Here is a 15,442-nt window from a genome sequence, read left to right as displayed (position 1 = left end):
AAGAAAAAGAAACTAAACATTTTCCAGAATAGGAAATATTTCTTTTAGTGTTATCAAATAAAGAGGCATAGCATTAGAGGGTAGTGGTGTGAGCGCTCATTCAATGTGTGCGTGCATCTGAGCAAGTGAAACTGTTGAACCACTGGAGATAACATGGGTAGCAGCAACAAACAACGTAGCCTATTTAAAACAACGAACAAAGCGGATTCTTGCCGTCCATGAAAACAGCAGATATACTGGCTAGATCTTTAAATTGACACTAGTTAAGCATGTTTAAGTTAGGCTAATGAACATGTTGCATTCTATATGGCCTGACTCAAGCCTATATAGCCTGTCTCAAGTTTTCCTGAACTAATTAAGAAGCGATAATAAGATATTTGACCAGCATATCATCAAAATGTCTGGAAAACGAAACCTCTGCCGGTTTGACCGGCACCATTTGTTTCAAGTGGAAACTCTGGTGTGTGTGTGTGTGTGTCTGTTTGTGTGTGTTTAATCAGAGTTTGACTGCTGGTGGTAGGTCTTGGTAGAGTGTGTGTGTGTTATCAGTTTGGTTGCTGGTGGTAAGTCCTGGTAGAGTGTGTGTGTGTGTGTGTTTGTGTGTGTTTAATCAGAGTTTGGCTGCTGGTGGTAAGTCCTGGTAAAGGTGTTTCTGGAGGAAATGGAGGATCTTCTCCCATGAGTCCTCCTGGGCGTGTGCATGAGGCTTCGTCTGACCCCCCCACAGCATCAACACTGCAACACAACAGACAGGTTAGGAAGGGTGTGTGGGTGTGTGTGTGTGTACCAGAGGCGATTGCTCTAAGACTACAGGGGAAGCTCAGCCTCCTCTAAAATATCACAGAAAATCACATCAAATAACACTATTACATTAGCTAAGCTTCTAGCCTAATATTCCAACTATATAACATGCTGAAAACATTCATCTTCATGGCTAGTTTGTTCAGCAATAAGGTTTTGCAGGTCATTTATCGTGATTTCGCACCCGTAATACATTGTTGTGACGACATGATCCATAAAAAAAAACATGCAAAAAATCCATAGACACTCGGCTTCACTGGACTTTCAATGGCACTACAGAGTGGGCTGATCTCACTGCAGAAAAGCTACACGTTTATTGGACAAGCACCACAAAGTTGTCATTTCCAGGGAAGCCCGGCGTCTCTGGGAGTGAATGGGACAGTGGGATGGCCTGGACGCCGAGCTTCTGTATGATGATTGGAGGAACCGTCATAGAGGCTGGACTCTTTTTGATTGACAGCATATGTCGTGATCTGACTGGAAGTGGTTCAAGTTCATTCATAATTTGTGAGCAATACAGTCGGTTTCTATTTGTCTTTGTAAATAGCATACTGTAAATAAAACTGTTATGTGGAGTTACAGAGTTTGTGCCTTGCTTTTGTTTCAGTTGTGTATTTAGGCTAAGTTAGGTAGCGCGCTATATAACGGTGTAGGCTAATATGCTAATGTTTACTTGAATTTTAAAAGCCCACCAGGGGAGATTAAAAATAAAACAGCAAGGCAGATGAACGTACACAGAGAAATAACTCTAGAAGGCTAGCCTAAACTCCCCCAAGCTGCCATGTCTGCCATGCCAACTCTATAGCCTACTGTTTAGTCTATTCTGGGTTTGGGGATAATTTTTGCCCTCAAAGAACAATATAGCACCTTAATAATATTAATTTAATAATTGACCATTTTTATCAGAGCTTCCCCTGTTCCAAAGAGCAGCAACCGCCACTGGTGTGTACGTACCTTTCATCCTGTTGAATTGTGTGACGAAATTGCTGAAGCGGATGTGAGGTGTGTAAGGCGGCTCGATCAGGTGACCTGCGTCTGGATACGACAACACCGTCAGGAGGTGGCGATTCCCTGCCCGCTCCATCATCTGCTCTATCTGTGTCCACACACACACACACAAACACACAAAAACAATAAACACATGTGGTCATAAAGTTTAATTACAGTGTTTCCCATACATTGACTAATCTGTGGCGGGGCGCCACGAAATAAAAATCGGCCGCCACAGATTAATATTCTATGTTTAATTTAATTTAAATTAAATATAAGATCAAATCCTTGCATTGCCATTGAGCTGCGCTTTTTATGCAGCCTTTCCTTGCCCCACCCTGCTCTCTCTCGTAGCCCGCTGCTCCTCCTCTGCATGTGCATTTAACAAAATATTCACAATTGTTGAAGGATTGTTGTTGCCACATAGAAGCATTGCATAGAAGAAGACATCTGGCTAAATTGCTATTAAATCCGCTTAGCGTTGCTGCATTGAAGTGAACTCTGCTAAGGTCTTATCACAACATAGTAGGCTACATTGAAGAGACTAAACTAATAGTCTGTAATACTGTTTGGATGTCGAATTTAGCATGCTTAGCCTACTTACAGCTGCTTGTCAATTTCGTTGAAGGGCTCATTTTATTGACTCTGACACTGAATGTTTGCAAAATCCCGATGTAAATGGGAAAGTGTGTTCCAAAATTCAAAAGTGCTTGTCCCAAGGAGAAGTATGAACCTTTATTTTAACTATGTAGAAAACGTTATGAATCCCCCCCCCCCCCCCCCCCCCCCCCTTGTCCAAGTCAGCTACCGCCACAAATTCAATCCAATTCTGTGGGAAACACTGAATTAGCGTTCAAGATTGAGAGTGAGTGATTGACATTTACATTTATTAATTTGGTAGATGCTTCTATCGAAGAGAATAACATTTAATTGATCTCAATTAGAATAACATTCAATTGATCTTAGTGACAGATTAACTCACATCTTCTGTAGATTCCACCGTAGCCCAGCTTTGATCATCCTGACCAATCACAATCAGTAGAGGACACTTTATCCGGCCCACCTGCATGCATAAACACAAATCAAGTATGCTCATCAAAAATATAAGGTGGAGGTACTAAAATAAGCATTATTTGTCCCTTTCTCATGCATACGCACATGCACACAAACACACACACACTTACATCCACTTTAAGGTCTGGCTCAGTGGGAATGGGTAGAATGACATCTCTCCAGATCACATGATTGTTCTCATCGATACGTGCCTTTGTCATTTTCCTGCAGACAGATACACAAACAAATTCCTTTTTAGACATCCTATAATAATCACACTAAAGTGAACTCTCATGATGTGTTTTTACTTGTCTATGCTTGTTTATACTGAACCAAAGAAGAGGCACCATAATGAAATGCTGGCATGCTATACCAGACTAGAGGTGGATTCAAATTCACAAATTGAGTATTCCGCAAAAAGTTTGAAGAGATATTTCTCTGTGAACATGCTTGGAGTTGGACAGAGGGTTAGATGAATGTTAATAAGAACCTGTGGTCATTTCTGAATTGCCCGGACTAGAAACCTGCAATTTGCAGCACCTCAGATTGGGAGTCGAGCGTGAGCTATATAGGCCCTAGCATATCTTGCTAGCACATCTCTTAATGTGTCGGGAGGGAAGTATACACAACGCACATACTGCACAGCTACGTAGGAGCTGGCTACCTTTACACTAGCACAACGCAGGTTACACATGCGCAACACCTCCCAGTACTCACTACTCACTTCATAATGTACTGGAAGGCCTCAAACAAAGACTTGTTAACAGGGTGAACATGGCTTCCGCTAATGCACACGCAACACCGGGGCTGAAAGAGACATAAGCAAACATTACTGCATAGAAGGTTTGAGATAGTATATACACATTTCACCTGTCACATCCCAACAGATATACAGGAATATGATGAGCTCTTGGTTTGTTTCACTGAAAATTGTAAGATCTTTCCGTGGATTACTGTATTCTTTCTTTCTGTCTACAGAACAACTGTACATGTGAATCTATTTTTAATTAAGTGTGTGTGCATGCGTGTGAGAGTGTGCAGTATAGAGAGAGAGAGAGAGAGAGAGAGAAACAGACAGACAGACAGACACACCAGAACAGACCAGAGACTTGCCTGTATTCATTTGGGAAGTGTGAGAAAATTAACATACAACTAAGTGTTGTGTGAGAGACAGACTGTGTTTGAGCAAGCAAGAGAGAGAGCCAGAGAGACTCACCTGTGCAACTTTAGAGTACGCTGCCATTGTGAATGTGACTGAGGTCCCAAAGGACAGACCAAGCACAGCTACTCTGTCTCCAGACACCTGAGGATGGGTCTGCAGGACCTTATATGCCGTCTATAACGCGCGCGCACACACACACACACACACACACACACACACACAAGATGATGAGAATTTGGGTGAAAGGTTACAGGATGAACTTGTTTGACTTGACATTGACAACAAACAGAAACTCATTTACACACACACACCTCAAAGTATTCGGTATCAACATCAACTGCCCGCTGTTCGAATGCAGGAAGGTATTCTAGCGCCATGGAAACAAAGCCATGTGAGGCCAGGAGGGCCGCCCGGTACTCCACCAGACCCCCTCCCCCTCCCCACATGTCCAGCACTGCAGGGAAGGGCCCTGGGCCTGCACACACACACACACACACACACACAGATATTTTCATACACACACGTATGAAGTATGCGCAATGGTCATGCATAACCATGTCAGACAAAGCCAACACAAACACTCCTTCAAAACGTGTGGTCTGATCTCTCAAATATGCAGTGGCCTGCAAAGTCCACTTTCATCATTTGTAATATTTGCAAATTTGTCAAAAGTTAATAGTATTTAATCATGCTTGTCACAATTACACAAACAATCATGGTTTGCAAAATCATTCAAAATGTTTGTGTGTGTGTGTGTGTGTGGGGGGGGGGATTGTACCTGGTGGTATGAAGAGAGTGCCTTTAACCCCTCGATCCCCGATGTCCACACGCTGAACACCTGGCGCCAGGTACCATCTCTCCGTGACAACCATGGCCAGGGCGTCCTTTTCAGAGAACCCCTGGTTTGTGTGACCTTTGTGCACGGATATGTTTACCACCATTGGTGACAAGACGTCTCTCTTTCGCAACCTAAAACATCACAGAGAGGTATTATGACTGACCTAATCAGACAGTATCTCGTGGACATTATTCTGGCTGAAGGTTACGCCACCTGAGTCCGTCTCTGCTACCAGGAACGGGTCGCAAGCTCCAAAGGAGACCCATGGGTTCAACTCCAACATAGGTCCCACCTTTGCTGGCATCTTCCATGACTATGAGAAAAAAAACAACAAGGTTATAGTCATAGTTATATCAATTCAATCATTGCGGTTGTGGGTACTAAACCAGACTATTATTTTAATATATTGAGATTCTGGATTTTTGCTGTTCTGATATGTAATCAAGATTAAAACAAAAAAGCTTGACATATTTCACTTTATGTGGAATGAATCTAGAATAATATATTAAAGTTTAACTTTTTGAAGTAAATTATGGAACTTTTCCACGATATTGTAATTTTTTGACATGCACTTGTTTATTTTCTCACCACGTCCCCTCCCAGCCAGCCGCCGTAATTTGGCAGCAGTAGGTCTAGGTAAAACGGTAGGCTATGACCATATAGTTTTAACTTAAGTGTAAGTGGCCTACCTATAACAGTTCCATCTGCGTCGCTGATATAATGGCCAAACGCCTCCCAGTAGTCGTTATCCTCGGACTGATGTAAGGAGTGAAGCGTTACCTCTTGTTTTGGGTGTAAATTTGTCACAACTATCTGAAACTTTTCATCCACCAGTGCCCGGATAGGTCGCACCGACAGCACGGGACACACGGACATTGAGCTCGAGGGCCTACGGAGACTGAGACATCAGCAAAAACGTTCATATCTGCGCTATTATGGGATAAAATTACATTTTCTGTCATAGGCCTACTGCAAAGCATTAGACTTTCACACAGAACCATGGCTATGGCTGGTGTACAACAATGGCGTAGTATCGCGATAGTTTAGCTTGCATGGATTCCAAGATTAACTCTTTCTGTCTCAAGAAGTCCATTGAGTAAAGGGCAAATCTAAACTGAATGGATAGTTGTGCACGGATTGGAGATTAATTACTTGTAATGTAGAAATGTAGCCTACCTTCGCCAGATTTGAATCGGAAGTTGATGTCTACGCGAAACAAACACTCGCGCAGTCTTCTTTGCCAAAATGCAATAATTTCTGAAAATCATGCTTTCCACTGTAAAGTTAGCTTAGTTAAGTTAGTTAGTTAAAGTCAGATGGTGGAAAGCCAAAGCCGAGCGGTCAAACGACAGCAGAGTGTAGTAAGTGAGACGCTTCTTTCAATGACCAACGGTAACGGTGTCCAAGTACGACATATGAACTTGCTCTCTGTTACTTTCCCCTTGCTCTGTTACTTTCTACTACCTCTGAAACTAGATGTACCGCATAGCGGTACACAATATGACCGCCGCTCAGTCCTGTACATCCGTTCCGCGAAAATAAATCACACTTCAATTTGTCTCCATATTTTACTCCATCCCCCACTCTTGAAACTTTTGTGTATGCTTGTTTGGCATGCCTGAGTGTGTGTGTGCGGCTGCACAGAAAGTAGCTACTGGTGCTGAAAAGGTGAATAGATTGTAGAATAGCCAAAGAAGATGTAGCATTGTTATAAAACCTTTAAAATCTCTAAACAATCACAAGAAGGGCAGTTCATCACAGTTCATCCATTGCAACTGGATTGATGAAAGGTCACTTACACCTGTAGGCTACATTGTATTTGGGAAAAGCAAAAGGTATCAGCATATGTTATTTATTTATTTATTTATTTTTTATGTATTTATAAACAAAAACATCTCTGTCAGTTCCATGCCGTTTTCAACAGCTATCAAAAACAAAGGTCATTTTTGGATGGATGGATTTTTTGTGAATGTTTCTTCTTCTACATAAGATTTTAGTCATCTTTAGTTCATGTAATACTTTATTGTCAATGCACAAATTAAGTAACAGTAGTCTGAAACGTTATTGTTAATGCACAAATTAAGTAACAGTAGTCTGAAACGAAATGCTGTTTTACATCTAACCAGTGGTGCAAATAACTGACATGTCCAAATGGGCCTTGATGAAATGCGTCGCTAGACTGTTCATACACATTTTAACGGGCCAAAGTTGAAGAGCTTTTGTCCGTTATTGTTCGTGCAAATATAGGCTGATTCATGTTCCCTTGCATTTTGTAACTGAGGTCCATGGCTAGTCTGGCTTTCATCAGACCAAGCTCAATCTTTTAAGAAATCAAAAAATAAATAGCGGGCAGATCAGGCTGGGTTCAGCCACTTCTAAATGTGACCCACTACACAGTAGCTTAAGGTGTGTTGCTAAAGCAGCCATAATGAAATGAAGGTGTCATTGTTTGGACACTTCACACACACGTGCTTTTTAATTTCACAGACTACAACTACCAAGCTGTAATCAAAGCACATCGATTCCCCTCTCACACCCTGCACGCACTTAAAACAAAATAAACAGGCGTCTCAGTCTCACGCATGTATAGGGGTATTTCCCAGAATTGGGGCCTATTTCTGTCCACAGGGTGTAATTCTATTAAAAACACATTAAATCTAATAATGTTTAGCATCACTAATTAGTATAAAGAAAAACAAGCCTAGACTTTTTTAATGGTTGCTCCTACTCATGATTTAGACACATTTTATTGGTGTTTTATGGTACAATATCAGTGTTTTGGTGTTGTCCGCAACCAGAGTTTTCACATATTGTGCCATATCTCAAACATTATTTATCAAAAAATAATTTAAAAAATCATGCATATGAATTAAATGTTACCTGAACTAATGAACTGCATGCACACATTATGCATATGCATTTCCTGTTTTATTTTGCTTAATGTTTACCTGTCCCATGGTTTAGCCGTCATTACCAGCACACTCTACATAAAGGCACTTTGCTACTGTTTTTTCATCAAAAAAATATTTGGTAACCATGGTCACCTAATATCACAGTGGAATACATGGGTGTCAAGCAGAAAGATTGATGCCTTGATGTCCAGAAACATAAGAAAATCTACTCTTTATCCCTCGTTTTGGGCATGTACTGTACACTTATTATGTGTCATTACCATACGCATTGTATTTCTGTATTTTTGAATATTCCTGAAATTTTAAAATGACTTTAATAGTTTAAATGATGTACATTACATGTAGAAAGCTAGTTACACTTGCATGGTGATCATTTTTGCTTCTTAGGGTAGTTTTTCGGTATAAATGTCATCATCAACACAGTCATTACCAGCACATTATAGCTTGAAATGTAGTGGTAATGACGACTGTGTTGGTGATGACATTTTTGCAGATACATTTAAAGTACTATTTTTAAAATAAATACTTTTTTTTTTCACAAAGTTAGTTCAATTTGGGTTTCTAAATTATAAACATTTAATTGCAATAGATTACGATCAGTGATTTGTCATCACCGCAACAAATGTCATTACCAGAACTGCAATGTCATCACCATCACCATGCATATTTTTGCCAATAGAATATGTATAAATTACAATAAATTACATTAATTAGATATTTTTGACAATGTTGGACAGTCTAAATTGCCACTGGACGAAAACAGTTATGATATATGGCATTTATTTCAAATAAATTACATTTCAAGCCAGGGTCGAGTGAAAAAATAAGATACTTAAACGACTATAATTCATGTTGTAAGTAAAATTCAACAATTCTAATAAGTTCAAGATAAAATAGACTTCATGTGAAACCATAATTGATCATTGATTGATCATTGATTGACCATTTCATCTTTAAAATGTACATATTAGATAATGTGATGGTAATGACATTTACCTGAAAAATGACAAAAAAACATAAATTCCCTTATATTGTGGTCTCAACCAAGCTAACAAGGTTACTCCTATCAAAATGACTGATAACTTGTTGCATACCAATTAGTAAAAGTTTGAATTTTATTTTTCAAAATTTCAGTAACCCAAATAGGCCCGAAATCTGAGAAATGCCCATAGGCAAAACTGTATCAGACCGATGTAACGTTGGTAAATCTTCCATTGCACAGAATGATTTTGTAGCACGTGCAATAAATGACAGTCGAAAGATACAAACAGTGCTGCTATCAATTTGCTTGGTATAACCGCATTTATAGTTTTCTACAAATGCAATCAATCAAATTGGCCTCCATCACTCAACCAACGCTAACGGTAACATTACCTAGGTCCTTATTGATATTACAAGATTAACGTACCTGCACTATAAACCAAGCATGTCCGATAAACATCCTCAGATTTATTTCGGCTTCAAGAAGAAATGGGAATTACACTTCATGTGAACATTGTCCTATCCTTATTAGATGTTCGCTGCGGTAAATTACAGTCCTTGTAGGAAGCGTCCATTGTTTTTCCAACCCACTTTTAACTTCCAACAAAATTACGTCTCACTGCAACGATGCGCCATCTAGTGGACAAACGACTACTTATTGCCAATACTGAAAATGCAGCCATGATGATGATGATGAATATTTATTTTGGCTTTCTTTTAATCCTACTGAATTTGTAATTATGTATCGGCCGTTCTAATACCGATAGTATGTGGGTGCCTGTGTGTGTGTGCATGTGTATATGTGTGCACCACCATCTACAGGCCAATGAGTGTACAGTCACTAAATGTACACATAACCTAATTTTTTTAGACCCCCCCATGGATGAAATTCTACGAAACTTGGCATACCCCCAGAGAATGCCAGGTCAATCATACACAATTTGGTGCAGTTCTGAACATCTTAACTGAAGATAGGGGCGATTAAAGCAGAATAATATTGCATTTTAATTTTTTACTGGTGGGGGGGGGGGGGGGGCTTCAAATCACAAATGAGTGATTATGGGCCAGGTTGATGTGGGCCCTTGAGACCAACATACCATAAAAGATTCTTCATCCTCAGTGCCACGGTTCAGGTAGTTATTTAGGAAAAACTGGTTTTTTTGCGGTTCGGGGGGCCCATCACTGGGGGGGCTGTGGCCCCCGTGGACGAAACAAATTTTTTCCGTAAAAGTCTAGTGGGGCTACATACCCACCAAATTTCATGTATGATTACTGTAAATGTATGTGTGTGCATGTGTATCTGTTTATGCACATGTGTGCACATGGAATGGGTACACAAAACTTGGTGTGCATGTAACCCCACATGGATAGCATGGAACCATCGTTTTTCGTTTTGATCTGTAGCCCCCCCGCTGGACTGGACCCCACGAAAGGAGGGTAGGGCAGACACAGTTTTCTGTGAATATCTCGAAAACCGTAGGGTTTAGGAGGCCCATTTTTTTTTGTATGTTGATCTCAAGGGGCCATGTCAACCCATTCCATAACCACTCATTTCATGTATAGCGCCACCTAGTTAAACACAAAAAAGTAAAAATGAGGTGTTGTAATTGAAGGTATCTGTGACCTAACATAGTCAAAACTGCACAAAATTGGAAGTGTAGGATCATTATGACACCCTCTGTATGCACGCCAAGTTTTGTGGAATTCCGTTCATGGGGGGCCACACAATAAATTAATTTATGTTACTATACACCAACTGGCCTGTAGGTGGCCGGAGACAGTTTTCTGTGAATATCTCGAGAACCGTAGGGCCTAGGAGGTCCACCTTTTTTATGTATGTTGGTCTTAAGGGGGCATGTCAACCCATCCCATTACCACTTATTTCATGTATAGCGCCACCTAGTTAAAAATTAAAAAGCAAAAAATGAGGTGTTTTCATCACAATATCTCTGGCTGACAAGGTCAAAACTGCACAAAATTAAAAGTGTAGGATCATTATGACACCCTCCGAATGCATGCCAAGTTTTGTGTACTTTCGTTCATGGGGGGCCTTACAATAAAATAATTTATGTGTACATTTAGTGACGTACACCAACAAGGATTCCCGGGACACTGAAAGACTGGGGTACACAAAACTTGGTGGGCATGTACCCCCACATGGATAGCATGGAACCGTCATTTTTTGTTTTGATCTGTTGCCCCCCCGCTGGACTGGACCCCCCGAAAGAAGGGTAGGGCAGACACAGTTCTCTGTGAATATGTTGAGAACTGTAGGGCTTAGGATGACCATTTTTTTCTGTATGTTTGCCTCCAGGGGTCATGTTAACCCATTTCATGTGCACACGTGCACAAACAGATACACACACACACACACATACATTCACAGTAATCATACGTATGACACATACTCACACAGTAGACATATGTACGCTTGCATGCACAGGCACATACGCAGGCACACACACAAGCACGCACACACACACACACACACACTCACACACAGACACACACACACATAACATAAACATAACACAAATAATCAAGAATTTCTCAGAATTATGAACAGGCAAGATGGAGGTGGGGTTGTATAAAATAAATTTTACATGTGAAATCTATGAACTAATCATGTTTTGGTACTTGTTGTCTAGCAGATACCAGTGAGAATTGAGTGTGGATAATGCAATTTAGTGAGACAGAATCATATAGGCCTTTCAGCGTGATTTCTTTTTGTGGAAAAAATGTGCTGGACTGGGCGGCAGTCATATTTTGTACCGCTCTGTGGTACATCTAGTTTGTTTTCAAGTAGCAGGGAATTCAAGCCAAACCGTTGCAACTCTGCCATCAATCATTATGTTAAGCCCACCTAACGACTCTATACACGATTTCATTGGCCTGAGAGAAGTTAAATTTTTTGAGCTCACAAGCCAACAGAGAGTTGCTAGACTAGCCCTGGAAGCAAATGTAATTTGCTGCCGCTAGGGTGCGTCTAGATTTCTAGGCTAATGTAAAATATCATAGAGTAAAAACAAATAATGCAGATATAGTTAGAATAGTGTTGCTAGGGTACATATGTTGGTTATGCCAAATTAAGTGGTTGCTATGCTGGTTGCTTGGGTAATCCTGTTGGTTGCTATGGTGGTTGCTAGGTTGACATTGTGGTGGTTGATAGGCTGTTGCTAAGGTATTTGACATGGTTGCTAGGCTTTTGCTAGGGTATTTGACATGGTTGCTAGGCTGTTGCTAGGGTACTTGAGGTGGTTGCTAGGCTGTTGCTAGGTTAGTTGTGGTGGTTGCTAGGCTAAACTCATTGATTGCTGTGTTGGTTGCTAGGTTGTAACTGTGGAAGTGGTTACTAGGCTGTTGCTAGGGTATTTGACATGGTTTCTAGGCTGTTGCTAGGGTACTTGAGGTGGTTCCTATGTTTGTTGCTAGGTAGATGAGGTTTAATATAGTTGGGATGACTGAACAGTTAAATACATTTAGATACACACATTTAATTTACTTGAGCAGTGTTGTATTCACTGGAAATCATATGGACCTAGCAGTACAAATAGGGTACCAAACATCTACCTATCATTACCACACAAAGCATACATTTCATTGCTGTGGATTGGTCTGTTATCAGAGATTTCATTAGCCATATTTGAAAGAGTGTTAATTAACGTTACCGTTACCTTCACTAACGTTAACGTTAGCTATTCACTGCGGTAGCCTACGTTAGGCCAAGTGGTGGCTGAAATATTCCGAAAGCACATATACAACAGAATTAAGTCTGTTATTTACAAATACAGTGTTATTTTATTCCATACAACGAAGTAATTGCTGAGGAAGTCAAACCTAAATGCGGCTTTATCATACAACGTTACAGCGAACGTTAACGTTACCAACATAAGTGATGTGACTCTGTGACGCTTCTGATATCATAAGTGATATTGATTGGTTGTCAACGGTAAAAACGTCATTCTATGTGACAATATTTTGATTTAGTAGCTACTAAGTACGGTGTACCTTAAGTAGCAACTGTGCAACAGGAAAAGAATGCAGCGCTACACCTAAACTTAACGATCAACCTTACGTTCTACTGCAACTGGCTGCTAGCCACCTGGCCCAGGATTCTAATTGCTTAACGGCCCTATTGTGATGTCATCAGCCCAATGTTAAGTCTATGTGGAAATTTTAAATAGTTTTTAATTAATAGTTTAAAAAGTATAAAAGCTACAAAGATGAAAAATACAAAGCGTGCACTCAACCAATCACGTACCATTGAACTAAGCAATAAAGTCTGTATGTTGTATGAAATCAAAAGTCTACGTGTTGCGTTTTTACTTGGTTGCCACGTAGTGTTGCTAAACGTAGAGTGTGCGTGAATATGAATGTAGATATGTAGACATCAAAATGTGTGAGCATATAATTATGAAAAATCTACAGGTTTAATGAAAAAGAGAGTTAGTGCATTCGGTGTGTGGCCGCTATGGCGACCATCACAGTTATAAAGGAGTACATCACAGAAGTCTCACAATCTCATTATGAAATTCTATTAGTGTCATGGTGTGTGTGTGTGTGTCGGAGAGAGAGAGGGAGAATATAAAATACATGTCTAGACTCTGAATAACCCAGATAGGTTATTCAGGGTGTACTGTTAGGACTTGCAGGCTAGGACCCAAATGCAGACCAGAAACTTGCGTAGTTCAGTTTTATTGTTGCAGCCAGACAGCAACAGAGCAAAGCACGAGAGATACAGTCCAAACACGAAAAGTTCCAAAAAGGGCAAAGCACAAAAGATCCAGGCTACTGTAAGTAGTGATGTTACCCGTGAACCCCCTGCTTCGAAGCGTGTATCGAAGACATGAACCAATTTGGAGTGAAGCTTTGTATCGGAGCTTGATTCGTTTTGTGATAATCACGTGATCAGTGACGTCCGAAGCTTCGTTTCACACACACCCACGTGACTGCTTCGAAATTTAATTCAAAGCATTAAAGTTGCGCGACACGGGGGGCGCCGTTGTGGGTTGTTGAAGAAGGAGAGCCAACAGACTCAATAGTGCTGCTGACACGAAAGCCTATGGCCCGGGCTTTTAGCTCAATTATCAGCACGCTTGACTCCCGTTCTAAGGTGCGTCTGTTTCGCGGGTTCAAGTCCAGGTGTGTGCAGGACTGAATCACACCGTTACAACACAACCCAGATTACAATTTGTCTAGGCTACGTACTCAATATAATCACAGAAATGTGTTTGCAATGTGCATGCCCATTCTTTATTCATCTCCCTTCTAAATTGATGTATTTGTTTACAAATACAAGAAATGTTCACAGCCAAAATACTACCTTTATTGTTTTTGTAGAGAAGGCAATTACATTTGTATTTATGCAGGGTACAAAATAGGCTTAGTTAGGCCTATTTATGACATTATTTATTTATCCATTAATTCATGCTCAACATTTATTCATCTTCAACTCAAAGACATTCATGTCATGTCACATATCAAAGCCATCTGCTCTGCCCTCCACCCAGCCCTCACCCACCTGGAAAAAAGAGACTCATATGTGAGATTGCTGTTTATAGACTTCAGTTCTGCATTCAACACCATAATACCACAACAACTCATCTGCAAACTTGACAAACTGGGACTCAGTACCTACCTCTGCAACTGGCTACTGGACTTCCTCTGTCAGAGGCCCCAAGTAGTACGTGTTGGCAACAATACCTCAAGCAGCATCACACTGAGCACAGGGGCCCCCCAAGGCTGCGTGCTCAGTCCGCTGCTCTTCACCCTGCTGACGCATGACTGCACTGCAACCTACAGCAACAATCACATAGTGAAATTTGCTGACGACACAACTCTGGTGGGTCTCATCACCAAGGGCAACGAGACTCAATACAGGTTGGAGGTCGACCATCTGACCACGTGGTGCAGGGACAACAACCTCCTGCTGAACGTCAGCAAGACCAAAGAGATTGTTGTTGACTTCCGGAGAGGTCACACCCAACACCTGCCACTGACCATCGACGGTGCTGTGGTGGAGAGAGCGAGCAGCACCAAATTCCTGGGGGTGCACATCAGTGAAGACCTCTCCTGGACCACCAACACTGCATCACTGGCGAAGAGAGCTCAGCGCCGCCTGTACTTCCTGCGGAAACTCAGGCAAGCAAGTGCTCCACCAGCCATCATGACCACATTCTACCGAGGCACCATTGAGAGCATCCTCTCCAGCTGTATCGCTGTGTGGGGCGGAAGCTGCACTGAATACAACAGGAAAGCCCTGCAGCGCATAGTGAACACAGCTGGAAGGATCATTGGTGCTTCACTCCCCTCCCTGAAGGACATTTACACCACCCACCTCACCCGCAAGGCGACCAAAATTGTGAGTGATGCAAGTCACCCCGCTCACAATCTGTTTGATCTACTGCCCTCTGGGAAGAGGTACAGAAGCCTGCGCTCCCGCACTACCAGACTCACCAACAGCTTCATACACCAAGCTGTAAGGATGCTGAACTCTCTCCCTCCTCTCCCCCCTCCACCCTCAGCTACATAACATCCTGGACATTGGACCCACAATGGCCGCCTGCACTACTCCACTTGCACACTTGTACACTTTACAACTTGGTGTTGTTGTCCTGAAAACACAACACTTCTGCTGCTCTTACATAACTTGCACCACTATGCCACTTTCTTTATTACTTAGGTCAAACAGAACTACCCAAGCCT

At 41.3% G+C, this 15,442-nt stretch overlaps 1 protein-coding gene across 3 annotated transcripts; it reads right to left on the bottom strand.

Moving 5' to 3' along the window:
- Positions 1-184: 184 nt before the first annotated feature.
- LOC121697578 (bile acid-CoA:amino acid N-acyltransferase-like) lies at positions 185-14,744 on the bottom strand. 3 transcript variants are annotated; one of them, XM_042079144.1, is made up of 13 exons: positions 14,734-14,744; positions 6,021-6,316; positions 5,534-5,742; positions 5,058-5,157; positions 4,785-4,975; positions 4,318-4,481; positions 4,061-4,180; positions 3,569-3,651; positions 2,976-3,069; positions 2,774-2,854; positions 1,756-1,897; positions 602-735; positions 185-372 (listed from the first exon to the last, which is right to left on the bottom strand). In XM_042079144.1, the coding sequence occupies exons 2-12, from the start codon at positions 6,110-6,112 to the stop codon at positions 611-613; spliced, it is 1,401 nt and encodes a 466-aa protein (XP_041935078.1). In that variant the 5' UTR covers positions 6,113-6,316; positions 14,734-14,744; the 3' UTR covers positions 185-372; positions 602-610. The 3 variants fall into 3 exon arrangements, with proteins under 3 accessions (XP_041935078.1, XP_041935077.1, XP_041935079.1); XM_042079143.1 differs by having other exon boundaries at positions 185-735; XM_042079145.1 differs by lacking the exons at positions 6,021-6,316; positions 14,734-14,744 and having other exon boundaries at positions 185-735; positions 5,534-5,861.
- Positions 14,745-15,442: the final 698 nt, after the last annotated feature.

The sequence above is a fragment of the Alosa sapidissima genome, chromosome 22 (genome assembly GCF_018492685.1).
Source record: "Alosa sapidissima isolate fAloSap1 chromosome 22, fAloSap1.pri, whole genome shotgun sequence".
NCBI classification, from domain to species: domain Eukaryota; kingdom Metazoa; phylum Chordata; class Actinopteri; order Clupeiformes; family Clupeidae; genus Alosa; species Alosa sapidissima.
The sequence above is the reverse complement of the archived record's forward strand: the minus strand, read 5'-3'. Positions and strand labels throughout refer to the sequence as shown.

Coding starts and splice junctions, on each gene's coding strand:
- LOC121697578 (XM_042079143.1), bottom strand. CDS start 6,112: ATGATTTTCAGAAATTATTGCATTTTGGCAAAGAAGACTGCGCGAGTG. Junction 3,652..4,060: donor CGTACTCTAAAGTTGCACAG/GTGAGTCTCTCT, acceptor TGTCTCTTTCAG/CCCCGGTGTTGCGTGTGCAT. Junction 2,855..2,975: donor AGCCAGACCTTAAAGTGGAT/GTAAGTGTGTGT, acceptor TTATGCATGCAG/GTGGGCCGGATAAAGTGTCC.